General features: G+C 45.1%; 1 protein-coding gene across 3 annotated transcripts in view; it reads right to left on the minus strand.

Annotated features, from left to right (window-relative positions):
- Nucleotides 1-27,277, minus strand: part of TNFRSF19 (TNF receptor superfamily member 19) — an 82,429-nt gene that overhangs the window by 30,392 nt on the left and 24,760 nt on the right. For all 3 annotated transcript variants that reach the window (XM_016162664.2, XM_016162665.2, XM_036228465.1), the window contains exons 4-5: nt 20,958-21,136; nt 14,988-15,073 (exon numbers count right to left, since the gene is read on the minus strand). In XM_016162664.2, coding sequence (XP_016018150.2) covers nt 14,988-15,073; nt 20,958-21,136 — 265 coding nt within the window. The remainder of the gene's footprint in view (nt 1-14,987; nt 15,074-20,957; nt 21,137-27,277) is intronic.

Genomic DNA, 27,277 nt, shown 5'->3' on the forward strand with positions numbered 1-27,277 from the left:
AGGACGGAAGCCTCCCACTGGCACGTGTCAGGCCTTCATCTTTTTTTCCCCTTCCTTCTTCTCCTGGCTTCAAAACTTTCTGTAAAATGCTGAAACTTTCTGTAAGATTCTAACGGTTAAGAGCTTTGTAGTAGACAGTGAGGCTTAAAACCCCAGTTTTGCCATTTCCTAGCTGTGTTACCACTGGCGAATGACAAGCCCCTCAGCTCGGCTTCTGTATCGGGAAGATCAGAACAACAAAACCTGCCTCACAGGGTTTTTGTGAGAATGGAATGAAAAGTCAACATGTAAAAAGTCAGCATGGCACCTCACACACAGTAAAATTTCTGTAAATGTTAGCTGTGCTTTTCCTACTGTTATTTGAAATGAGCCGTTATGATTATTACTACGTTGGAATCTGGATTGTCTTTTAACTCAGTTGAAACCACCTACGTAGTAGGTTGGCTATGGAATAAATTGATGGAATGGGCTATTTGCCACCAATCTTTGGTGCATTTAGCCTCATAACACATTCCTAACGCACTGGGTAGTTCAGGAGGAAAATTAATAAAAACAAGTACAAACTGAGCTCCCCAGAAGTTTAGATGTGTTTCTTATAAAAGCCATGGCTACCATCACTTTTATCTAAGGATCGCAAAGTGTCTTCGCGACATGATGTCCTAATTGGTAACGTTACATGAAGTTATGCAACAATAAGCATGATTAGCATAATAACTAGATCTTGAAGACTATTGTAAATGAAAGAGGCAAAGCTATTACTAAGAAAACCCTTCAGAAAAAAATGCTTTGACAGGCAAATAAGAAAAATGTTCATTACTTGCCAGTTACAGGATACAGAGCTGAAACGCACCCACGAGGCTTTGGAGTAACCCCAGAATTTCATGTTCTCACCCGACAATTTAAAGGACCTGCGCTTCCTTTTCCTCAAATCCATTTGCGGAGAATTCTGCGTTGGATGAGACGTGAGCGGACAGCGCCACGACAGGATAATTTTTGTAAGAGATTTCCAAATCCTTTTCAAAGGCTTTTCTTAAGAATCGTTGGTATAGGTTCTTGGAGAGAATAACCGAAAATAATATGATTGTTTCCTCCCTTGCTCCTTGAGCATTCAAACCATGATTTGGACTTGTTTACCACATAGCGGCAGATAAACAGAAACGGAAACAAACATTAAGCAAAAAAACAATTGCGTGTTTAAATTACACACAAAAGGGGCATAGAAGAAAAAGAAGAAACCTGAAAGGAAGGCGGAGAAGAAACCTATATCCACACAGATATTCGTCTGAGTCAACTACCAATACTTAAATGGTCTGGCCCTATTGCAAAATTACGGCAGAAAAGACCGGCTATCTGGACATGATAATTTTCTTCGTGGACAAGTTGACTTGACTTAATTCATTCATGAGGGTGGATGGGTGACGCTCAGATGAACATCTTCAATGTCTGGATTGCTAACACGGGAAGAGAAACACTCCTATCTGAAGACTATGTCAAGAGAAGGAGAAGTAAGGAGGGTCAGGAGAAAGGAGGCTGGAAAACCATCTGGCCCAGCGCAGCGTTTATAACCACAAAGATGCACTGAGCAACGGAAAGTCCCATCTGATGGTGACACGTTGCCCTCTGCCGCTTCTCTCCTTTGACGTTACCTTTTTGTTTTCACCTGGAGAGAGTCAAGGTCCCACTCAGAGCCGGGTATATTTTAGTAGTCAAGGAAGTCTGTGATCGTCTTTATCTGGCAACAAGCTGACTGTGAATTAGGTAGAAATCTGGCCATTTCAATTCTCATCAACACGGCACGCAACACTTCCTCGCCTGAATTACTAACTTGTGCGGTTACGAAAACTGATTTTCAAAAATAAGGTGGAAGTCACCAAGTCTCTATTCGGTGTGTGCAGACATGGGCTTGGTTCCCTGTCCAACGGAGACGATTACTTTTCATTGCAAATCTCCTCCAACTAAATCAACAGCTCCCTCCCCACAGCGCGTTTTCACAGAGGCTTTGGGCAGACAGCTCCTTTCTCCTGAGACGGCACCACCCAGCACTCTGCCCGCCTCTCCATTCGTCACTAGGCTGGTGTACGAGATGAGTGTAAACGCCAACGGAGACTACAGAGTAAGCCAACAGGGCTTAAGTGCAAAGCCTGTTGCCATGATAACATAGCATTGTTTTGTTTCTAGGTTGAAACACCGCGGTCACCATCATCCATTCTGACTGCAACAGCAAGTACTGTGTACTCAATGGCATCTCCTTTCACATCCAGCATTGTACACTGCTGTGAAAGCCACCTTCCTGAATACCTGGGTCTCTCTCCTCCTTCCCGCCAGCTGCTACCATGGTTCTGGCCCATCGTCAACCCCTGACTGGCCTGCAGCCTTGCAAACTGCTGCCCCACTGCCCAGGTCGGCCACGGGAGCCTGTCATGCTTGGACCACAAGGTACTGGCTGGGGAGCTGCCTCAGAAATAGGCCACGTGGACTCTGAGAACTCCGATCTTCCATGGTGTCCCCCCAACACTGGCAGGGAGACACCAGGGACAAGAGGGGGCGGGGGGGGACAGATATACCCGGGGCGTGGCTGTGGCTGGACACAGGCTGAGCCGATGTCTCGTCCAGGCCTGTCATCATCCAAGAGCACTAATCACGGAGAACTGTCTCAGTGATCGCTGACGCCATTGTAGACAGTGAGTGGCTAAGATATTTAAAAAAAAATTTTTTTTAAATTTGCCTTTGAGTTTTATTTATCGGTACAAAACGTGAGTGTTTCTATCCAGAAAATGAAAATTGACTGCATTTAGCAGGCATTGACCTGAACAGTCATATTTCTTCCCAACAGGAGAGAAGAAAATGACAGATGGACAAGAGGAAGAGTTTTCCAGTCTTCCAGATGTGTGCGTAATTAAATGTACTATCAGAAATGCAATGATAAAACTACAGGGAAACGGGCTGTCGGGGCATTCAGCAACCCAGATGGTGGCCTAGAGGTCTGTCTTCCAGCGGGACTGTGTAGGTCAAATACTATGGTGCATGTCTTTGAGGGAAGAGACGACAGAGCAGGTGATGATCACAGGTGAGTGGCTGGTGGGGACGGGGAGGCGAGTGACGGGCCATCGCAGCCCACCGAGGGATCACGGGATTGACCAAAGACTGTCACTGTCACGCGCTGCTCAGAGAAAGTCTGCTATGCCAACGGCGAGCTCCTTTCTTTAGATTCTTCTTTGGCACTTGGTGGACTGTAAAGCATAACTGTTTGGTGCATCAATGACGCTGAACACCATAATTAACACTGAAAAAGTCACACGCCACAAAATGCCAGCAGACTGACCGTCTACAGTCTCCCTCTGCAAATATGATACAGTAAAAGAATTTCTTCCTGCTTTCAAGGAAGTTTTCCTTCCTTTTCTTATCCCGCAGTCTTAGAAGGTCTTGCTGTGTTTATTTGACTGGTGAAACAATGAAGCTTTTAAACTTCTACACCAAGAAGCAGAAAAGACACCATAAAAGAAACACACGATTATGGCCTTGAACATCTGTGCCCAAGGATACACAAGCTCAAAAACAGTTTTGCTTCGGTAGGGACTGACAGACAGGGCTGCCATCTGGGCCCTGCGACAGAGATATGAAACCTGGCCCCTCCCGGCCCCTTCCTGTGCCTGGGCTCTGCTTAACCTTTGAGGTGCCGGCCTCCACTGAGGGCCCGGGACTCCAGGTCCCCAGGAAGGCGTGGTCTTGTTAAGTTCATCTCATCTCCGGAGAGGACGAAGAGATAGGTAGTACACTTTCACTCGAAGACTCTGCATCCTGTAATTCTCAGGTTCCCTGCTCTTAGTAAAGTGGAGAATTCTTATTTACATCACTGCAGTATTTAGAGAAGTAATCGTCTGTGAAATTATTCTAAGATGTTGAAACTCAAATGATGTCTACCGTTCATTTCCGTCTAAAAAAAATAAAAATATGTGTATGCTGATGCATGGTTTAATATGGCTGGGTCTAAACTGGAAAGAAAATCTGGATCTGGACTGCTGCCTCCTATTCCAACAGACTTGATAATGCTATTAATTTACTTATAATTTTACAGTCGACAGAACTTAATGGTAAAGGACGAAATTCTGGGTTGCGTCAGAAAGGACACATTTTTTGGGAGTCTTGGAACATGAAGCAGATTCAGAAATTGAACCAACGCTTTATTCCTCTTTTAAAATGATCGGAATCTTCATTTGGTTCAGGAGAAAACTGAGGCAGAGAAAAGTTAAGTAACTTGTCTGAAAGTCAGGTGTTAGGACCAGGACTCAAAATCTAGCCCTCTTCATAGTGAAGATTAAGTGAGCGATTCCAGGGAAAACATCAAATAGATATTGGTTTGCATTAGTCTTGAGACGATCGAATAAGGTAGTTATGTGAAAATGTCCCTTGAGTGCTAATTTGCTTTAGAAGTTAGAAACTCCCCGATTTTATTTTTCAGATCTTTATCTGTGTCCCTGGGGTCTAAAAATAATGGAAACCATTTATGAGGAGGGAAAAATCTACAGTAGGATGTAAAATCTTAAGTTAACCTCTTCCAAATTTGTGTTTTGGTCCAATTTAGAAAGAAAATCAACCAAATGCTTATCTGTAATTTTCTGTAATCACGGAGAGCAAAATATGATATTATATTATTAATATAATTAATAATTAAATGAAATGTGTTTCAATTAAATTTCGTAAGTTAAACTAATAATTAACTCTTGAGAAAGGGTGGGAAGCCCATTCTTCAAAGTGTCTACACTTCTTACACCAGCTAAAAAGATGGTGTTTAACTAGTCTCCCTGCTTCATCTCTTGCTCCCCCGAAGGCTAGCCAGAAGGATCTTTTTAAAACTTCAGTCAGATCATGTCCTTCCTGTAGCTGACATTTTCCACCCTTGGAGTCATGACCGGGTCTTTCCCATACCCTAGAAGCCTTCTCTGGTCTACACCGTCGCCCCAAGTCCGGCCTCCCCACTCACCAGCCTCTGCGGAGTGTGTTGCTCAGTCTGCCCTCGGCTTGCTCCCTCCTCCCCTCCTTCAGGGTCCTGTCCCAGGGTCACCTTCTAGAGGCTTTCCGTGACCACCTGGTTTTAACTAATACCCCATTTCGGAGCATTAGAATGTCAGCTCCTGGAGGACTGGAAATTTAGTCTGTGTGTGTCACTATGGGGTCTCCAGTGACCCCATCAGTGCTCAGAGCTGGCACTGGATAGGTTCATTTGTCAATGAACGAGGGGTCAATTTCACGTGTGGGTAATGTGCAACACAGCAGAGATGTTTTCACGTCACATGTCACACGTCACCATGCTCTAGACTAGCCTCAGGCCCTCGAAATGCACTGCTGTTTCCCAGGTTAGACAGCTCAGCACCAACGACTGTAAAAAGTAATTTTTTTCATTTTAAAGAAAAGCATGCCTCCTATGAGACTGAAAAACTTTCCAGGAATGATTAACTTTCAAAGACTTTTTTTTTTATGTTGATATTGGAGATTTTGTAGAAAATCATTTAAAGACAAAATTCAGTATTTTATACCATAACCCTTCGGTCTCTTGATAGAAAATGAAACATGGAGAGAAAACTCTAATATACACCTACGTAAAATTTAAAAAATGCAACAGAATGAAATGATGTCCAAACCGCATTTTCAAGACGGTTGGTAAATAAGACAGAGAGACCCTTCTGAGTTCACTCCTGAGTCACCGCTTAGCACGACCTAGCTTTGTGGGGGGTGGGGAGGGGACAGGAATGTTTTACGCCTTCACCGGGGAGATAATGAGGACAGACCCACGCGTCCGTCAAAGCTCCCCGAATCGTACACTTAGAATGGGTAGCTCTTCTTGTATGTCAACTATATTTCAATAAAGGCAAAAAATGATTTTGCAGCAGCTCTAAAAATGTACTGCTTCCCTTTCATTATAACTGTATAAGTATTGAGCAAAGATGTTTCTTCAATATTTAGTTAAGAAAATAGCTATATGGGTTGTGATACAGACAAAACTTATGAATACTTAAAATAATCTCTCTGAGATGGTGAAAACAATAAATGAAGCAGTTAAAATGTTTTCAACATCTGAAGTGGGATATTGTCTTTAAAAAATTAATTCCTGTTTGGTACTTGACTTCGAGCTTTCACTTTTTACTTTCTAATGTCTTTTTTAACTTTCATTTTACACTATATTTTCCTAGATGGAGGAGTCAATGACATTTCATTTCTAATTTCAGTTTTTTTCTTAATTTTAAAGTTATTTTAAAATGCTCTTATTCCTGGTCCTTCCAAGTTCACCCGGAGGGGCGGCAGTACCCAGCGCGGCTTGTCAGTACCGTTAGGCCGGCGTGGGTTCGAATCCCGTCTCCTCTTCCACATAACTGCTTCCTGGCCATGAAGCGAGGGCATTAGATATGCCCACCACAGAGAAATGTTTGCTATTTAAAATTCTCTTGGTGGTTCTCTCTTTCATCCTCAAAATGATGCTTCTCAAATTCAACCCCCTTCCTTAAGTAGTTGCCATAGGAAGTGGCCAGCCGCTCAGCCATGTTTAAAGACAAAAGGGTCCCACTCCCCGCGAAGCCTACGTGTTCCAGCCTCCTTCAGGATGTGAGCCCAGAGAGGACAAGGTGTCCTGGCACAGCGTGAGTCCTTACACGCTGACTCGTGGGAATAAAAGCCCTGTGTATGAAAGACAGTGATCTCCAAGCTTAACCTGGGTATTTCCACTATAGGTTTGGCATAAACTGTTCAATCGTTTTCCTCCACATTATTTATTTTAAGCATTTAATGTGTACACACGCAAATCACCATTCCATTTGTAAAAGTTCACAACTTAATGAAACAGGCCTGCTGGATTACATATTTTTAAAATAAATTGTACGTAATCTAACGTTCACTTAATTTAGTGAAGGCCTTAAACAAACCACAACCTGTTTCTTCGTGAGTAAATATTTAAACCAGCTCACTGAGTTTAAATGTCTAAAAGAGCCTGAAGATAAAGGCAGAGAGAAGTTAGATTTATAGCTGACTAGGTAATAATCAACCGCTACCGTGCTCGGAGGGCGATCAAAGCCTCTGGTGGCCTGGCCTGCGGCTCGGGACCCTCTCGCCTCCAGACAGTCCAGGCCAAGGAGAATGAGCCAGAGCGTCTCCTTCCAGACTCGAGGCTCCGCTGGGTGGGGATGCTTCTCTTGCCTTCTATTTTCTTCACTTGGAACAAAGTTACTAGCTTACAAATATTTAGCCATTTTATATCGGGGAAAAAGAATGCACGTAGAGCACATGAGTTTAAGAAACCCTTTCAAGAATTTTTTGATTTCTATAACTTCCATGAAACTGGGGCTAAGATAAATGTCTGACATAGCTGAATAATCACCCAAAGCCATTGCATTTATAGACCACTTTTTCTTTAAAGAGGCCAAGACGTTTCAACTGCCCAGCTGTTTTTCTAACATCCTCGGAAAATGAGGACCTTGCTTTAACAAACGAATGTTCAACATATTTTCAGATAGCGGTTGTTCACCTCGATCAGCAAATAAGCTTAAAAAAGGATTGTGTTCTACGGGAATCATTCTGAAATCAATCACAACGGTTTTCTGCTTTCTTACAAAAACGACGAACATACTCTGAACATCTCCACCCCTTTTTCATGTCCAGAATGATAATGAGAAGTATAATTATCGTCCTGAGTAGAACCAGAGAGGAAAATCTCAGGGGTCGGCCCTACACTTAATGGCAGGACTCGCGGTGTGCCCGCAGTTCTTCGTGTGATTTCTGAAGGGTGCCTGACCCCATCCCTCTCTGCTGCGTCTGCCTCTCTGCCTCTCTCAGCCTCATCCGTCTGGTCTCCGTCCCTCACCAGGGCTGTTGAGTTTGGCAGAGCGAGGCTTCCCATAGAAAATAAACGGGGTCCGCGGGAGGGCTTACGAGGCATCCCTCTCGGGCTCGGCATCTGGACGCCGCAGGGAGACCGTCTCTTTGGTTTCCACAGAAGCCGCCTTTGACTACTGCTCAGTCTAGATTTGTTTTTCAATAAAATAATGAAATCGCATCATACCGACAAAAAGAAAAAAAAAAAGCGGGGGAGGTGATACAAAGGGCAAGCGAGGAGCTCTCTAGAGTGGAAGGAAGAGGGAGCGAAAGTACTTTAACCCGACGAATAAAGCAGTGGAGACGGAGGGGCTCTCTGGCGGGGAGGGCTGGCTTTGCAATTCGTTTGCCACAAGCCACGGAGTTCTCTTCGATCGCATTGCCCCCGAAGTTTAACAGGAAAGAACTGCCACGTCGCTGAGACTTCTCTTTATGAAACTCCCCATCTCTGCTGCCGTGGCCATTTGTTGAGGATGCACGATCACACCCATCTTGCCCCCAAAACTGTCCCCAAAGCGAGGCTCCATCAACACAAGACCGGGCAGCAACCCCCCGGCCGGACACTGCCAAGTCTCAGCCTGAGGACCACAGGCCACTTGACACCCTATAGTCAACCGAACCCCTTAATTGTACATACTGGTTTTGTGGACCCATTTTGCAGAAGATCCAGTAAGTCCTGGGGCGATCAGGCCACTAAATATTAGCAAACTCCTCAGAACTCTGTTGCAGAAACAAAACACACACAGGCACAACGAAAACCATGTAATTTTTCCAAAGCAAAGGTGAAGTACTTCTCGACTCCACGCATTGCTTCTGCATCCCGTTTGATGGGCGTGTACTGTGATCAGATTCAGGAAGCCGCAGGACGCAGAGGACGGCCTGCTGGGGACAGCCAGGGGCTGGCGTCCTGACCTGGGGACTCGAGCTGCCAAAGCAGCAGGTGACCTTGAAGCCGGCCTGTAATTCACCTCCTCCTTCTTTAGAGGAAGCCTGAGAAGTCCTGTTGGTACTGATTTCAAAACGCTCCCAATTTATTTCCTTCTCAAGTTGTTTTTGTTTTCTCTAAAAGAGGCGTTTAGCAGGCACCCTTACTTTAAAACAATTTAGCCTTTGCACATCAAGACAACAATGTTAATATCTGTAGACCCATAAACCCACTTGTGGGCATCGATTCATTAGTGCGTAAACATGGAAAAGGGTCTACACAGAGATGCGAGAAGTGGTTCTGCGGGTAGCACGCAGCCTTAAAACCGCACTACTGTCCCAACGCCTGTGGGTTGGTACTTAACAATTTCATGAAAATAATGCTGAGAATAGCATGTGAAAAAAATTTTAACTGAAGCGAAAAGGATACGAAATGATATGTGCAGCATAATTACATGTTTTTTCTTTTCTTTAAATCAGTGGTAGAGAGAGAAAAAAAGACAAAAGAAAACCATCGAAACGCTGCGTTTTGTTTTGTACATTCCGATGTTGCAAATGTTTTGTTTATAGTGTTCTCCCTTTCTTTTTTCTACCAAACTTTGAAAAGTATCTTGAATGAGCAAATATTTCTTTCAAAAGCTTAATTTGAAACTGCTTTGATTTGTTATTTAGAGGACATTTTGAGATTCCTTTGGAAAAAAAGAATCCCTCTTTTAATGACGTGACTTGTTACTTACTGGCACGGAGACCTGCTCTTTTCTGAGCGGTTTAAGCCATGAAAAATTCCTCAGCTGTTTCAAGCCAAGTTCTCTGCTTCTCTCTCTCCCCCACAGGGCGACTTATCTGATCGCTTATCTCTTTGGAATCACGTGGCTTGTTCTACAAAGCCCCCAAGAACAAAGCAAACAGCTAGGTCAAACACACTGGAATAAAGCTGGACTCCAGGTGAAAACCCCTTTGAATGTTTTCAAAGCCATTTGTTCCAACCGCAGCATTTGTTCCGTATTAAGTAAACATTGCTCAAAGACATCACACAAAATCTGCACTTCTTATCAGGCCCAGGGTAGGATATAGTTCTCCTAAAATTTCTTGTGTGTTTCTCCCTGCTTCTCCTTCACGCTCTAAGTGGGCCCAGGTTATCAGGAAGCGAAGCCAGAGGAGGAGCCAAGCCCGAAGCAGAGATTTCTACGGACAGGGTCCCTTTCAGTCACCTGCAATCTCCAGTGATGTCACCAGTCAGCCTTGGGCTGCGTGCCCAACCAGTCCTTCTCACCAATTGATGCTATTAGTGACTGACGAAGATGTTATGGGTGGACTAATCAATTATATTCACAGCTCCATCATTATTTTGGGGGGAGGGGCGAGGCCTTAGGCGATGGGACAGAGGGGAGAGAGAGGCCGCCTTAAGTGGGTTCTCTTCAGCCTGGTCGTCTAGCCAGTCAGGGAACGAACACAAAAAGTCCGCTGCTCACCCGCCTGTGGAGGCAAAGGACCAGCAGGGCAAACATCAGAGCCAGCTGCGTCATGGGGTCCTCCCTGCAGGGGACCCCTCCCAACGCCATGCCCCGCACGGAGCGCCGAGGGCACAGGCGGACGCCGCCATCCCGAGGAAGAGGGCAGGCGGCGGGCAGGCAGCTGTCACTGAGCTCGCTCTGCGGCAGGCGTGCTTCTGGGCACGACTTCGTGTAGCTCCAGCTGAGGGCCGCCAGCGTGGGCGTGGTCGTCCCCATTTTCCAAGGAATAAATGGAGGTTCGAAGTGGGGAGATGCTTTGCTCAAAGTCACACCATCGGGCACAAGGCAGAGCCTCGATGTGAATCCAACACTTCCAGCCACATTGTGTCCTGCTCGGCTCCACTGCCTCTGATAGACGCCAACTCTTCAGGGCTTACGAGTCAAAGGGATAGAAACCCTTTCTTGTTTGTGAAATCACTTTGCAAGTAACACTGGTTTACCCTCCAAGAGAGCAACTTCCATGTACGTGCTTTAAGCTGCTGAGACACAAAGCCGAGCTGCAGAGGACCTCTCCGAGGTTCCCTCGCTCTCCCGCCAGGCTATTCCCCGTGGCGCGGGCACCTGTACGCTCAGTGCTAGCTCGCGGCCGTTCCTTGAGCCACCGCCATGGCCGAATGCCAACCCCCCGGGCCGACACGCGGCCCGTTCACAGGACAGCAGCTCCCTCCGAGTGCTAGGAGAGGGATCGCGGCACCCAAGAAGCGCTGGAGCCCACGGGCTGGAGACGCTGCCTGCTGCCTGCCAGGCGTCGGGCGACGCATGTGTCCTGACCGTTCAGTTGCCTGCCTGGCACCAGGCGGCTCACATATACTCACCATTCGGCACTTACGACGATCTCGGCAGGTAGGCATCGCTCCATTTTACAGGGACTAAAGGGGAGTTACGTGAGTCGCGTGGCCAGTTACACCAGCCACACACGAGGACGGACCTTGGGTGGGCCCCTGGAGAGTGGGCAGGTCCACGGGGAGTGTTCAATCTTGTGTTTTCTATTGTTACTTTTGTTTGCTTCAGGTATTATAGAACTATAATACAACATTTCATTTTAAATTATTTTTGTGTTATTAACACAGTCATCCTTTTTAAAGACTTGTTGGTAGCTTGCTGTACGCCGTGCAGTTAGGGTGCAACTAACAGATGTCTTGAGGCCGCTTCAGAGGCAGCCCGAGTCATCCCTGGAGCAGAAGCCCCTCAGATATCACACAAGGAGCGAACAATGGCTTACAGATGTCACCTGGACCCTGGCTGCTCCTAACCCCCTCGCCTCCCACTCCCTGTACCGAGAACCTCAAACACCTGTGCTCTTCCTTGGCTCGGGCGTCACCTGCTGGAACACAGCGCCTCCTCCCTCGCAGACGCAGAAGCCGAGTGTCATCACCAGCGAGGGACAAGCCCAGCTCACCTGGACAGCAGGGAGCTCTCTCCCCCCGCAGAGGCAGCCAACCGGATCCTGCTCCTGCTGGTCCTTTTGTTCTCTCATGGAACAGCGGACCCTGCGCTCTAACCTGCAGACAGGCGCCGAGCCTCTCGCCTGCACAGCCGAGTCAGACGAAGCCCCTCCCTGTGCGTCGCCTTCGCAGGCCCAGAAGCGTCTCCACTCTCCCAGCAGGTTAAGCTCTCGTTTCAGGCTTCTCTGGCTTCTATACCCACTACTTCTAAACTGGCTCTCGTCAGTGTCATCGAAGACCTCCAGGGTGCCAAGGCCACCTCCCGGGTCAACCGGCTCGCCGTGCGCACAGCCGCACTCTGCTCCCGGGCTTCCTGCGGCTTCCCCGGCCCCGCTGTTCAGTCTCCTCTTTGGGCTCGTCCTCCTCCAGCAGGTCCTTTAAGTCACAGCCCCAAAGCCTGCCCTAGTGCGTCACCGCTGCCGGGTCTGCAGTCTTAGAATACCGTCCCCCCTGTGAGTCGTCATTTGACCGCCCCCACGATGCTGCACCCTTCACGAAGAAAAGGCCTGGGGTCCATCTGTCCTCCGCGGCGTGCCCCACCCCCGGATATTCCATCGACAGACGAACGGAAACGGCTCTGCCTCGCGGCCAGTGCCATTTCACTAGACCGATCACATTCTCTCCTTCGGGAGCCTGAGGAGACCAAAGCGCCCCACTGACAGCATGGGCGGCAACCAGGAGGCGTGAGGAGAGCCCCACAGGCTGAGCCCGCAGCTGCGTGGCCCCTGCTGCTGGGGGTCCCCGTTCCCCGGCCCCCAGGGCTGCCCGGGGCCCCAGGTAAGGGTTCTGAGAATTGCCGGCCTCTCTCGCTACTACCTTTGTCCTTGAAACGAACCCCAGTACTCGAGGCAGCTTGACTGGCGTCACTTCCTTATAGCGAAATGAAGAGTCTGAATAATTCGGGAGCTCCTCATGGGGAAAAAGGACCACCAAAGAAGGTTTTGTTTTTGTTTTTGTTTTTTTTTTTTTTTTTTTGTGGATAAGTTGAAAAGCACAAAGTAGAAGAAACGAAAATGTAAGGCGCCTAACATAATTTCCCCGAAAGACGTCAAGATCACTTTTGAGGAGATTGGTTATGTTCTGGAAGTACTCCCAAGTATTGTGCCAAATGCAGCGGACTTTCCTTGACAGAGATGAGGATTAACACTCACTAAAGACCACCAGGCTGTTGTTTCGTGATTTGGACGGGTAGTTGTAGCTGTGTACACACATTTCTAACTTCAAAAAATAACTTATTTTTCTTTGCTTTCTAAAATGTTTCATATATAGAGAGAAATATATCTATACATGAGTTAAACTAGTGACTTTTCTTTTCAAATTATAACTCAATTGGGGCTTTACAAAGCATTAAAAGTTAAATGTGAAAGCTACTTTTAAAGGCTAATTTATGATGTCCAAACTTGGTCAGATCTCCACAGGCAAAAAATTCCAGTGTCTCAGATTTATGACTAGATTATATTAGATTTAAACCCAACAAATTAAATGAAAATAAAACAACAACAACAACAACAACAACCACAACCTTGGTACTTTCCAATTCTGAACTGAGCAACACCAATTTCTTGGCTAAACCTTTTATCGTAGTTTGGGATGAGGAGCCTAATCTTTGCCTTTTGGGTAAAATGATGGCTGAGCTGACCCATGAGTAAGATGGGGTCACTGCCCCCATTTTAATTGGATTATGGATTGCATAGTATAACAATGCTTTTTGGGGATCTTCTCTACGTTAGATTTTCAGAGTTTTCATTAAATGATGAACATTAAAGCAAATACGAGAAAAAGTCAGCATGCAGTAGATTACATCGGCCAACAGAGGACAGATAGATAGTCTGTTTCTCCTTAGGGAGAAGGCAGTGTGGAGTTAGACCGTCTTGGGTTTGAATCCTGTCTCTGCTAACTGCCAGCCAAAAACGAAAGTCCTTACCCTCTCTGGACCTCGTGTCCTCGTTGACAAATGTGGGCTGATGATGCGATACTGAGAAAATTAAGTAAAACACATCGTTTCTCTATGTTGACAGACATTCAACATTGCATCTGTTAACTGCAACGACTTATTTGGTGAACGTTCACATGTTATAAAAATGACTGTCAAAAGACATTTCCATAAAAGTTACGAGTCTATAATTATTATTGTTGTTATTATTGTTGTTTTTCTATCACTTCCGATGAAAAATAGCAAGTAATGCATTTCGGTAAAGACTGCAAAATTCCATGACGTTTTTGGAGATGGAAGTAGTATGTGGCCTTATCAAATAATGCAACGACTTTCCATTAGTTCGGAGGGGGCTTCTGTCACAGAAAGAAGCAGGAGGACCTATCCCATGCACTGAAAATTCTATCAAAACAACCCGAAGATACAAACACCGATATTACTAATAGACCCCAGCATACGATGGAGCGCCCTCCTGCTCCCCCCACACCCCGATTCTTGTGTACGGAGAAGCGCAGCTCACTGCAGCCCTCCTGGCAAAGACCGGCATGCCCTGAGCACCCCAGCGGGGGCCCCTGCCCATTTCTCGCCCGGCCCGACGCCTATGGGTTTTCCTTGACCAGATTTGTACTTAAGATTGAGAAGAGAGATGAGCCACTCTTCCTCCTCTTCAAACTTGAACTTCATACTTTTGATATCTAAGAAAAACAGTACGGCTAGAAGGATTAAGTGATATCAATATGACAAGAACAGGCACGATTTTCTCATTTATAGTTATATTCCCAGCACATAATGGGTTTTCTCGAGTTTCTTTGTTAAGTGAGAAAAATAAAAGAGTGAATGAAATGAACTAAGATTCCGTTTAACAGTACATTACTTAGTGCAGGTGATTCGTGGAGGGGAACATCTCTGTAATGGCAGAGAAGACGCTACATGGCAGTGTCTGGGGACCAAGACGGGAAGACACAGGAATTCATGAGGCCGTGGCACAAAGACACCCCGCATTAGGGTCTGGACCACGTAGTTAACTGGAGATGCCTGGGTCAAATATCTAGAATGGATGACAAGAGCCTGAATGGAACACAGCAGTGGCAGAACGTCTATATTTCACTCTGAGATTCCAATCAATAGACACAGTTTGCTGACTGAGACGCACGGCAAAAGGGCTTTCTGTCCCGCTAGACGCTTGATAAAAGAGTGCACGCTATAAGCCCCAGGAGAGAGAGATTTTGCTCCATTTGCCAACTGAACAAAGGTCTTAAAAATAATTTTAAAAAGAGGTCGAGAGCCCAGGTTTGTATGAAGTTCACTCACAGTGTGGCTCGTAGGGAGGGGGCGGGTCTCCACAAGGGACGCACTCCATGTCTTGAAAACCAACAAGTTTTGTCTTCCTGTAAAATCTAGAAGAGAAAGGAAAAGAATCCTCATTAGCTCTTTCATTTAAGCCTGCAATGGCAATAAACAGGTTTGTGTCATAAATTACTGGCAGTCTCCATTACCAGTTCTATTTTATTTTTTTAAAAAGGTTCTCAAAGGCTTAACTATAATAATATCTTAGACAGACATCCTTAGAAAGCCTTCTGAGCATGCAGTGAACACTTACGAAATACCAATCCCACTAAACATAACTGTGGCTTTTACTCAGCCTCACTTTTTCTTTGTTGAGGTGGGGGTGCTGGTGAGGGAATATAAAACCAAGTTAAGTGATAAAATGCCTTATAACTAAAGTACTAGTTTTTAACATTTGAAATTAAGAGACAAAAATAGTCAAGCAAACCATGAAAGCAATGGGAAAATGTAGGGAGATACTTATACAATCTGGATATGGGGACATCTTTGTAGTGTTGACAAGAGACCCCGGAGCCAGAAAGGAAGAGATTAACAGCTTTGAACGAACACACACACACACACACACACACACACACACACACACACACACAATTAATGATTCCTCAAGAGCAAAAACAAATAAAGCATCATGAATATAGTTAATGGGCAAAAGAAAATGGAAAAACGATTCTAATCATAGTGTTGTCTATAACTTAAGTCTAGAACATTAAACTTAAAAAATCATTATGGTGAAAGCGAAAAACAGGCGAAGAATGTGAATTCCCAAAAGCATAACATTTCATAATTTCTTAATTTTCATAAATAAAACTAAAAAGAATGATGTAATTAATTTTTTTTAAAAAAATTTAACATTGAAATGTCTAACCTCATCACTAATCAAATAAATAGAAATTGCAATGAAAATACACCATTTGTACTTAGAAAATTGAGAAAATATTGGTATGAGCATAGGCAAATAGGCCCACGTATATGTCGCCAGTGGAAATATGAGCTGGCGCTTGTAGCAGGGCCATTTAGCAATGTGCCATCAGAACTCATAAAGTAGTTTACATCCTTTACCCAATAATTTCATTTTTTTGAAATATATCCTAAAGAAATAATCAGGTGGGTGAAGCTGTATGTGTAAAGATGCAATCATAGTACTGTATATAAATGAAAAAAAGCCCATTAAGCACAATCCCAATATCCGACAGTAGACGTGACGAACCACAGCAGACCCAAAACAAAGGACTACAGGTGGCTTTTGGAAACGATGACGCAGATCTATTACACATAATTTTTAAGTCATGAAATATCAGTAAGTGAAAAAAAGAAGTGTTAATAATAAAATTCTATTTTGTAGGAAAAGACTTCAGTATAGAGTCTTTCAGATTATTTACCAATGCAGCCAAAAACATTTATGTTAATATATTTGCCCTAAAAAAGAATACTATATGTCAAATATTAACGGTGATTATTTCTAGATGGTGAAAATTCCAGCAATTTTCCTTTATAAAGAAAACTTTTGACTTTTCTATGACAAAAATAAAGATATGAAGAATAAATTTATAGATCAAGTCTATAGAAGACAGGTAGATGCAATTATTTTGTATAACTGGATAACGTAATAACAAATCTGTATAATTTATAACTGAAGCGAAATTTGCATTTGAAACCAGGTAAGTTATCTTAAATGCCCAATACCTTCAGTATTTGCACCATGTTCTGTTTTCCTCTGACTATGAAATCTGTCCAAATGATTATAAAATGGTGACTTCCCATCAAATTTTAATTGAAGATATTTATTTTGGAATTTATAAAGTCAAAATCAAAGGACAAAGTTGTAAGATCCATGCTTCCTGACATCCAAATATATTACAAAGCTATATACTAATGCAGTACGGTGCTGGCATAAAGAGAGACATACAGACCAATGGAACAGCATAGAGAGCCAGGGGCAAACCCTCATGTCTGTGGTTAAATGGTCTTTGACAAGGAAACAGAAACCGCTTAATGGGGACAGGACTGAATCTTCAACAAACAGTGCTGGGAAAAATGGATATCCACATGCAAAAGTATGAAGTTGAATCCTTATCCTACACATATACAAAAATTAATTCGAAACAAATTAAAGACCTAAATCGAAGACTCTCAGCTGTAAATTTCCTGGAAAAAAAACACAAGAGTAAAGCTTCATGACATTGAATTTCACGATAATTCCTTGGATATGACGCCAAAAGGCAGTCAAAAGGCATATATGAAACAGGTAACAGAAGGAAAAATATACAAGTTGGACTCCATCAAACTTAAAACTTGTGCATCAAAGGATATAATCAACGTGTACTTACACCCAAACTCACTCAGGTACATTAAATATGTACAGCTTTTCATCTGTCAATCATACATCAACAGAGTAATTTTTAAAAAGTAAGTCACACTAAAAAGAGCTTTAAATTATAATAAAATAATAATAATTCCTTTGGGGATTAAAAATAAAAGACACCATCGACAGTGAAGGGCAACTTACAATATGGGAGAAAATATTTGCAAATCATATTCTAAGCTGGATAAACACTTTCAAAACACTCCGGAACACCTGGGTAAAAGTCACTATATAATTATTGCCTGCCTCATACATTCGTGCTGGCTTAGAAAGGATGTAATTTTAAACTAATCATATAAATAAACTATGAAACATCATTCAAATGTCTACTCATTTCTAACTTTCCCACATCTAAGCGTTTATTTAAAGAATGAGCAAACACTGTAGAAACTAAAGCAGTGGGCTCAGATGACAACAAATGAGGTTAAGCAGGGGAACACACGTTTGCTGGGAGCTCCCCAAAGAGGTACCCATCCAGACTCCAGCAGCACACATCCTGGTTTCCCACGAAAGTCCCCGTGTCCTGAGCTTCCCCCCACACTCTCTGGGCACCGCCGCCTCAGCCCCACCCCTTAAGTCAGGCATAAGGTGGGCCCTGCTTCCTGTGGGCCTCCTCTTTGCCTGCCCCCAGATGAAGAGAACAGACGTGCACACACATGCTTTCATCCAAACTGCAGAACAGGAACACAAAAGACATGTCCCAGGGTTCGGGATGTGCTCGTCAAAGAGATCTGCTCAAGGTCAAAACTCTGGGTAATGATGCTTATCGCTATCCGTGTCTTCTGAGAGTATGGACCATTCCTTTTTTTCAATTAAATAACGGACTTATTGAGATATAACTCACAAGCCACAGAATCCATCCATTTAAAGTATACAGTTAAATGGTCTTTAATAGATCTACGGGTTTGTGTAACCGTTGGCATGATCAATTTTAGAACATTTTCATGCCAGGAAAGAAACCCTGCACACTCTGGCGTCACCTAGCACCCCAGCCCCGCCCTTCCGCACCCTCCTGGCCACGAGCCCTGAACGACCACTACGTTCACTTTCTGTTCCTACACATTTGCCTATTCTGAACATTTCGAGCAATGCGTTCATACAATAGGTGCTCTTTTGTGACTGGCTTCTTTCGCCTAGCATATATATGTCTTCTAGCTTCATCCCTTTTGTAGCACGTATCAGTAATTCATTCCTTTTTATTGCTAAGTAAAATCCACTGTTTGAATACACTCCATTTTGTTTATCCGTTCCTCAGCTGACGGGCATTTGGGTCGTTTCCACTTTTGACTATTGTGTGTAACACTGCTACGAACATTCGTATGCAAGTTTTCGTGTGGATGCGTTTTCAGTTCTCTTGGTTATAAACCGAAGAGCAGAATTGCTGGGTCACATGGCAACTCTGTGTTTAACTCGAGGAACTGCCAGACTGATTTTCTAAGTGGCTACACCATTTTACATGCCTTCCAACAGTCTGAGTGTTCGAATTTCTCCACATCCTCGCCAACGCTTGTTATTGTCTGTCTTGGTTATAGCCATCCTAGTGGGCAAGAATTCTGTGGTTTTAATTTACACTTCCCCGATGGCTAATGATGTTGAGAATTTTTTCATGTGCTATTGACCGCTCGTATATCTTCTTAGAAGAAATATCTTTTCAAATCCTTTGCCCATATCTTAATTGTGTTATTTGCCTTATTATTATTGAGTTGTAAGAGTTCTTTACAGGTTCTAAATAAGAGAATCCCTTACCATGTATGTGATTTACAATAGTTTCTCTAATTCTGAGGGTTGTCCCTTTCTTGATGGTACCCCTTGAAGCACAAAAGATTTAAATTTAATCAAATTCTGACTATTTTTCCTTGGGTCGCCTGTGCTTTCGGTGTGCGGTCCCCGCGGTCACCGTGTTTCGCTCTTGTTTCTGCGTCGCGTGGTTGCGTAACGCCACACTTGAGGCGCAAGGCTCTTTCCCGCCCTGCTTCCGCCCTCCAAGTCCGGAGTGTTCTCTCCCTCTCGCCGCAGCAAGAGCCCTAGAACTCGCCCTGTGCCCTTTGGTCACAAGCTCCCTGATCTTGTGGGCATGTTCTGGCTGAGTCCACTTGGCGTCCTTCCTCTGTGGTGACCTACAGCGCGGATTCTGGCAGCGGACTCCAGGCTGTGGCTCGAAGCCCCACCACACACTGGCTAAGTGATCTCGCCTGAATAACCTCCGACCTTGAGCAGGCTCACCTTCTTCATTCTTAAAACACTGAGGACGTCACGGATCGTGACTCACGTGCGGGGCTTAGCCAAGCGCCTGGCACGTGATAAAGGATAATGTTCGCGGCTCCTGTAATGCTGTTGCTTCTGGATTTTTTATCTCTGCAGTAAAGCCTGCTGTCCACGGCTCCAGGATTCTGGTTTCTCTCTCTCCTGTCTTTGGCTGGTGAAACAGGCTGCACTCCATGCCCGTGAAAGCATCCTGACGTTCTGCTCTGTCTCTCCTTCTTGCCTCGGGCAGTGATGCCTCTCACTCCTAACAGATCATCACCCGAGCCTCCCAGAGTCCCCAGTCTCCATATAGCCTGTCCCCCGGCTGCCCAGCGGTTACCTAGGAGGATTGAAAACTTTAAAATTCCTCCTCCTGGGCTTTGTCTCTCCACCTGGCCCAGGCGTGGTCCCCTTTCTTTCCAAGGTCTGGGTTCATTTTCAGTGTGCACATTTAAGATTTTCACCATTCACACCTGTCCACTCCCTTCCACCACCTCTTTCTACTCTGCTCCTGCCTTCTCCTGAAGATAACTGGCCTCTTTGCAGCGTCTTAGAAATGCCGGGGTCACGTCCCCTTCGGGGCCTGTCGCCTATGGGCCTCTGTCTACAGCGCTCCTCCTCCACATACTCGCCTGGCTAACTGGTCCCCTGAATTCAGGTCTTTACTCGCCTTTAAAGTTGCAACTTGTGTATCCATTTCCCTAGGCATGTCTAACCCCCAGAACTGCTACAGGTTTCCTTTTTTCCCATAGAAATCATCCTGCTCTGCCTTTCTCCATGATTTACTTCTTTAATATATATTGTTTAGATATTTTTCAAAACCTAATCAGGATATAAGCTCCACATGGGTAGTGATCTTCGCCTCGACCTAAGAAAGCCTCATGGCTGCTGGACGAACATCTGTTGAAAAGACTGAACGGTGGTGATCTGCATTTCTCAGATCCCCGAGGAGGACGGATGGCCTCACGTGATCACAGGCCCGACGTGCTTCCTCTTCTGTGAACTGCCTGTTTGTTCTTTTGTCCACTTGTCCATGTTTTTCCCCCCCCTTTTATCGATTTGTAGAACCGATTTAGATGCTCGTGACACTAATCCTTTGTTAGTGTGTTTATTCATTTTATTTGTAATCGGCGCCTGTCACGGCGCATGACACAGGCACAGAGAATCGACCAGGGACGGTTGAGATCCCAAGTCGCGCGCGCTCACCCACTGTTCGGGGGAGTGTCGGTGTGCCTTCACGTTTGGAAGGGAACAAGAGAAAGGCCTGTTTAAAAATCATTGAATAGTTACGAGGTGGGAAAAAAAAAAACAAAAAACGCCTGACATACCCCGGCAGGCAGTCCCCGCACACGGCATCGCTGGTGGCGGAGCAGTTCGCCTTCTGGAAGCGGTTCACCACGGCGCAGTCCAGGCACGGCTTGCATTTCTGAAAGCCCCAGTCCTCCTTGAACCTCTGCGGCCGGCACGTCACGCACTGGGCGTCCTCCCCGTAGCCAAAGCCACATTCCTGCGGGGATTAACAGGCAAGAGAAAGCTATTCAGACACCGCGAGCGTGAAACAGGAAAGACGCTTGGATGAAACCAGGACCTGGGCTAGTAATTACTGAGTGCCGGCCTTCAAAGGCGGCTCTGCAGCAAGTTCAAATGCGTCTCCCACTGCTAATCATCTCTCTTACTAGGAGAAGTCTCCTTAGTCATCCCCTTTATTCGAGAAGCCACGAGCATTTGAAGAATAAAGCTTCCTGCCCTCCTCCCACCCACTGCTGCATTTTTGCACTTTATGGCAGAATTATGGCACTTCCCTCTTTTCTAATTAGTGAATGTTCAGACACTAAATTCAGGGAAATATTCCGACACTTCTTTACTTATAAGGGCAGAAAATAATGACTTTGATATCAACGGTGGTATTTTTAGAAAAAAAAACAATAAACTCACAAGAAATTTCATAAGCTTACAAGCCTGGAAGTCCATCCGGGAGGGAGCACCTTGAAATGCTGGGGACCCGACACTGTCTGACAGCACGAAGGTCCGCACATATTTCTTAAGAGAATACCACTTTCATCTTCTGATAAAACTGTGTGGTGCTGAAGGGCTTAAGCTTCTCTGGATTCGAATGTCAGAACACAGCACTGTTTTCCAAGGGCGGCCGAAAGGAACGGCTCTTTCACCCACAATAGCATCCTTTCCACAAGTCCGGGAACTAAACACACTACAGCGGATCGTATCATGCAATGATAACGCAACCACAAAAGGAAGGATGCTGAGGTGCGCCCATGATGGTTTAAAAAATAAGTCACAACACAAAATTAGAAGCATGAGCCCCTTTCTCACGAAGATACTAACAATGAGTACTAACACGTCCTGGGTGCTTACTCTATGCCAGGAACTTCATATGCTTCATTTCTAATTCATTCCTTCCCAATAAGAAAAAGCACTATCATTATTCCCATTTCACAGATGGAAGTATGGAGCTTCCCAGAAGGTATGTATCTTAGCCAAGGTGACACAGGTAATGTTAGAACCAGGATTCAAACCCACACAGTTTAATCCCAGAGTCAGATTTCACACCATGATACTGTGGGGTTCGTCAGGTACTTTATCTGATGTGTATCTGAAAGATTACCTATCAAATGTTATCACCGGTTACCTATACTTTGTGACAGTTTCTATAGAAACTTGGTCATTAAAAAAAATAAATCAGACAGCAGCTTAAAAACTGGGGGAAGAGCATGCGTGCCAAGAGCAGGCTGAGCAGACCCCCAAACCAGGCGGGATGCGCAGAGCCGGGAAGGGCTCCAACCAAATCCCAAGCCTCAGCTCCTTCATCTGCAAACTACAGGTGCCAGAATGCAGATCCCAGCTGGTTCAATATTCCCATGTTCCTAGAAAACTCGCATATGTTAATTTCTTCAGCCACATTTACATAGTCAACTAAGCGATACTTAGTGGCCCAAGATTAAACCGAAACCAACACGAAGGATAGTATTCCCTGGACTCAGTTTTCTACTCGATAATGAACATTAGCAATAAGACTTCGATCCAGATTTTTTTTTTTTACTAATGAGCTCATCAGCATTTTGGAGGAGTGGTACCTTGCCTCCTCTTTTCCGTTACTCTGCATGTCTTTCACCTTGAACGTGCACAACCCAGAGTAGGGGAGAGAAGAAAGCAGAGGACTGCCGTCCTTCTTGACCCCCGCGCTCCGGCTGGTTTAGACAGCGGTCTAATCCCGAGGCACAGACAGGAGGGAGGGAAAAAGTCAGCGTCTGATCTGGAGAACTAATTCGCAAATTAGAATCTCTTTAAAACTGTTAACAGGGATGACAGGGAGGGAGATTTAGTAGAATTATGAGGTAGTCTCGATTTTTGTAATTTTGTAATAATTCGATTTTTTTTTTTTTTTTTGCAAAAAGCATCTATTTCTCTAATAACCAGGAATATATATATACACACATATGCACAAAGAATTTCCTGGGACATGTCCCAGCTCTCTGTGAGAAGGCCATCATTTATTATTGATTGACTGATTTTTGGTGCTTTATCCTTGGCAATGTGGTTCCACGTGGGGACAGAAATGTGTCTGTGCTGGGCGCATTCGTTGTTGAGAGAGCCCCGTGCACCCACAGGCTTCCTTCGGCACGGCAGTGGGCCTCCCTCCCCGTCTCCCGGGATCGAGGCACGTGAGGGACGCTCTGAGGTGAACCTCGCCGTTCACAGGCTCAGCGTTTCAATGTCAAAGGCAGAGGCAACATTTCAGACTCGTGCTTTGACCCAGACAGCTTGGACCGCAAGGGTCTCATAGACAAGTTAAAACAGCGAAGAAAGGAAATAGGAAGAGAGTAGAGGAAGGGAAAACAAAGAGAAAGAGAAAGGAGAAAGGCGGTTACCTGCATTTCCAAGACTGGTACATAGAATAAAAATAATTTAACCCTACCTCGTTGCGCTGTAACACTAAAAGCTAGGGGCCCCCGTGTGTGGGGGGGGGGGGTGGGGGGTTTCGCTGGCTGTCTTAACGCCCAGCCAGGCAGTCAGCTGTCATGCCTCGCTCCCGCTGAGTCTGCACTGTCTCCAACCATTCGCTTCCTCTCTCCATTCCTGAGAAACTAGATTAAATGATCCAAACAGAAGTGAAATGGGAAGAAATATAAATGGGCGTTTCGATGGTCTCCTCTCTTTTGAGAAAAAAAGCACAGACTTTAGTGCCGAGAGACTTCTGTGCTCATTTGTCAATTCCTGACTGTATCGTAGTTTCCATTGTACGTAAGGACCATTTTGATCAATGCATTTTTGCCACAGGTCATGTTGTGTCATTTACATGCCATCATATTCTGTAGAATGAGGATTTCACGGAAAAAAATAATTTTTGGTCTATTCTACACTGGCTCAAATCATGTACAGAAAAAAGGCTCCAAATGCATCATGGTTTGCCTTCATTATCTGAATATTAACTTACTCTTTCTGCTTAGAATTTGTGATTGATGGCAATAGTAATTGCGTGGCAGATTTAGCTGAAGGGTGGAATAAGGCTTTGTAGCTATTACTACCACAAAATAACGCCAAAATACATGAACCATACAGTCTCCTGCATCCACGATAATCTATGAAATTTATGAAATGACCATTCTACATGTTAAATTAATGAGAAACCTTAAATTAACTAGAAATTCAGAGAAGTTATTTCCAGGAAATTAAATCGCAGTAGCGTGTCCATGGCAGCCACCACGGCAGCCACTTTTAGGACTGTCCTATTTCTAAGCACTAGAAACAGAGAGACGCTGTAGTTATTTGAAATCCAGGCTATAAAGTAAATAGTATTTCTGATCCGAGGTTAGGAATCTGTGGATTTGGAGGGCCAACTAGTTACATGTGGATTTTTGACTGTGGGAGGTCGGCGTCCTAACCCCTGCGTTGTTCAGGGGTCAAGTGTAAATATTAAATTACCGCCAATATAAATGTCTACTTTGATGTTTATATTTCGTTCAGTAAAACTAAGTGGTTAAAGTGCCTTGAACTCTTCCCCATTCAGTTCAGTAAATAACTACGAAGAAAAAAAGAAAGGAGGCTAGAGACCATTCTTTTCCCTTTTCTCTTTATCATCTTTTACACTGAAAAACTACTATGGTGCAAGATTAAAAATAAAATAAAATAGAATAAAAAAAATACACCTTCCTGCCCATCTCTACTCTCTGACCTCCTATTCCCTCCACATAGGCAAATACTGCTATCAGGTTTTGGGGTAAGCTGCCAGAAGCATCCTCTCGTGTGTGTGTGTGTGTGTATGTGTGTGTGTGTGTGTGTGTGTGTGTGTGTGGCGAGGGAGGATAAGTGGGATGGAAACGGAGCATGGGAAGAGGAACTCTGTCACTGGTCTGGGCGCTGGAGTAAGACACGTGTGTTCTATCCTTTCGGATCATGGTCTGCCATCAGTACCCATGGTAGGGATACACTTAAACTTTAAACTAATCCTGTAGTCTTTATTTTTGAAATTATAACCCGGTACCTTAGCAGCTTGAAGGAAAGATCTTCCCTGAATCCCTGAGAAGATATTTCTACTAATAAACTTTGAGGTGGGAAAACATACACATACGTTTTTAAAGAACGCAAAAAAAAAAAAAAGGAAAGGCATTGCTATCGGCTGCCACCTACCCCTGGAGCCACACGGTGAGCCAGCGATCCGTGGTACCTGACGTCTCCCTCCGCCACTCCTGCCCAAGAGCCTGTCATGGCGCTGGGGACTGACCAAACTTCAGCCAAGTCTGAACCTTCTCCCGGGCCCGTCTGTGCACCCCCTTGCCAAAACCAGAGGATGTTTCTGGCAGCTTACCCCAAAACCTGATAACAGGACCTCGTTAAGTCAGTTTAGCCGGAACCCCGCTGCTCTGAGCGTATGGTGGGGTTCCGCGCCCTCCACCACCCCCGGGGGATGTCCGATTGCCCTGGCCTGCATCCCGCAAAGCAGCCCATTAGGTGGGCTTCAGCTGGAACCCCCTTGCTCCGACGTTTCCTCTCGGGGATCTTCCATCCGCTGACCCCACCCCGCTCCTTGGCTGTGAACTCCGGCTGGCCCAGGCTGTGTTCGCAGTTGAGCCCAGTGTCTTCTCCCCATGACATCCCACCGCAGTGGTCCCGATGCTTATTGCGACAAAGGTCAACATCTGCCTGATAAAGTCTGCCAGACCATCGTCACCAAGTGTCGCTGAATATTCTTTTCTCTACCAGTGCAGAACAGGCCTGCGAGTAATAAGTTCTTGCTGAATAAACAAATGGAGAATAACTGCTGCTTGAGGCAGTATTTCCTAAAGCTGTGATGGTGGCTGTTGTTGTTATTACTATTCTATTCCAGAGTGCTGTTCTTATTTCATTCCAGGGAGCAAAGCGCTGTAAAGGCCACAGCGATGCCTCCCACTTGGTAAAGCCAAAGGCCTCCTGGGCTGGGGGGAGGGGAGGGGCAACGAAGGTGGGGGGCGGCGGGGGGCCGTGAGCAGCCTTCCTTACTGTGGCTCCAAGGCAAGAGAGGGCAGGACCCGGCTGGGCCGCTTGCACCCGAGCTGGCGGCAGCAGCGGCCTTGTCACTCTGCCCAATATTTTTGAGCCATATTTGGTGGCTTTGCAGTAGCAGGATGACTCAAAGTAAACAGTCCTCAAATCCCCTTCTCCGTCTTCTCCCTGTGCAAATCCGGCACTTCACAAAAACACAAGCGGCCCCGCGGCGTGGCGGAGGAGGAGGAGGAGCTGTCCCCCAGACCACAGGGGATCCTCGCCGGCCACCGACTGTCCAGGAAACACATGCCGGGGCCTCAGGTCTCCAGCGCTATTTATTTGTACAGCCCATAAGTTATTAACTCTGGTTCTTTGAACTTTAAAAGTTCAATTTGGACAGAGAAGAAGTTATTTGTGGAGAAAATCGAGGGCACACACATGGAAATGACAAATTAGATTTATGCGGCTGGCGTTTAGCTATCGGCTTTTTAATTTCCTTTCATAAAACAACACCAAAGACATATTCCACCCCCAACTTTCAGTCTATGAAAATCTGCAGTTTTGAGTTTTTTAAAGAAAAAGTACAAGCTACAGCTTGTTAATATCTGCCAAACATCACTGGGCTCGATTGGGTATAATTAAACATAAATAAAGTGAGTGACGCTGTAATTAAATGGCAAAAATGAATCTTTTTGAAGCTTGCAAATTACATTAATTGTGTGTGTGTGTGTGTGTGTGCGCGTGCTTGTGTGTTATTTTCTTCATATGGACAAAAATAGTTTTCCAAAAAGTAGGTGTCTTTAAAGATATGAAGCCGTGTGGAGAGAAATTGTGGTGTTGTTTACAAGAGTTAATTTTTCACACCAAATAAAGCCGCCCCAACCATCAGTTAGAAAAGCTTACTCTGAAAACCGTGCCAGAGACCCGAAGTCTGTTTCAAGTGGTTCACGCAGAAACGGGTTTCCCGATGCCGGCCGGGCCATCCCGTTCAAAGCGCGTTGCTGGTCGGGAGGAGGCCGGTGGCCGGGCACAGTGTGGCCAGTAAGAATTAAAAGCCTAATGTGGTCACTTCGGGAAAACAAAAAGTCATCCTCTCCCTCACATCCCAACGATGTTTATTCTCATGAGGCAAAAGGACGGTCGCCTAACCCTGCCGCCCACACTGACC

Source organism: Rousettus aegyptiacus, unplaced genomic scaffold, assembly GCF_014176215.1.
Source record: "Rousettus aegyptiacus isolate mRouAeg1 unplaced genomic scaffold, mRouAeg1.p scaffold_m13_p_11, whole genome shotgun sequence".
NCBI lineage: Eukaryota > Metazoa > Chordata > Mammalia > Chiroptera > Pteropodidae > Rousettus > Rousettus aegyptiacus.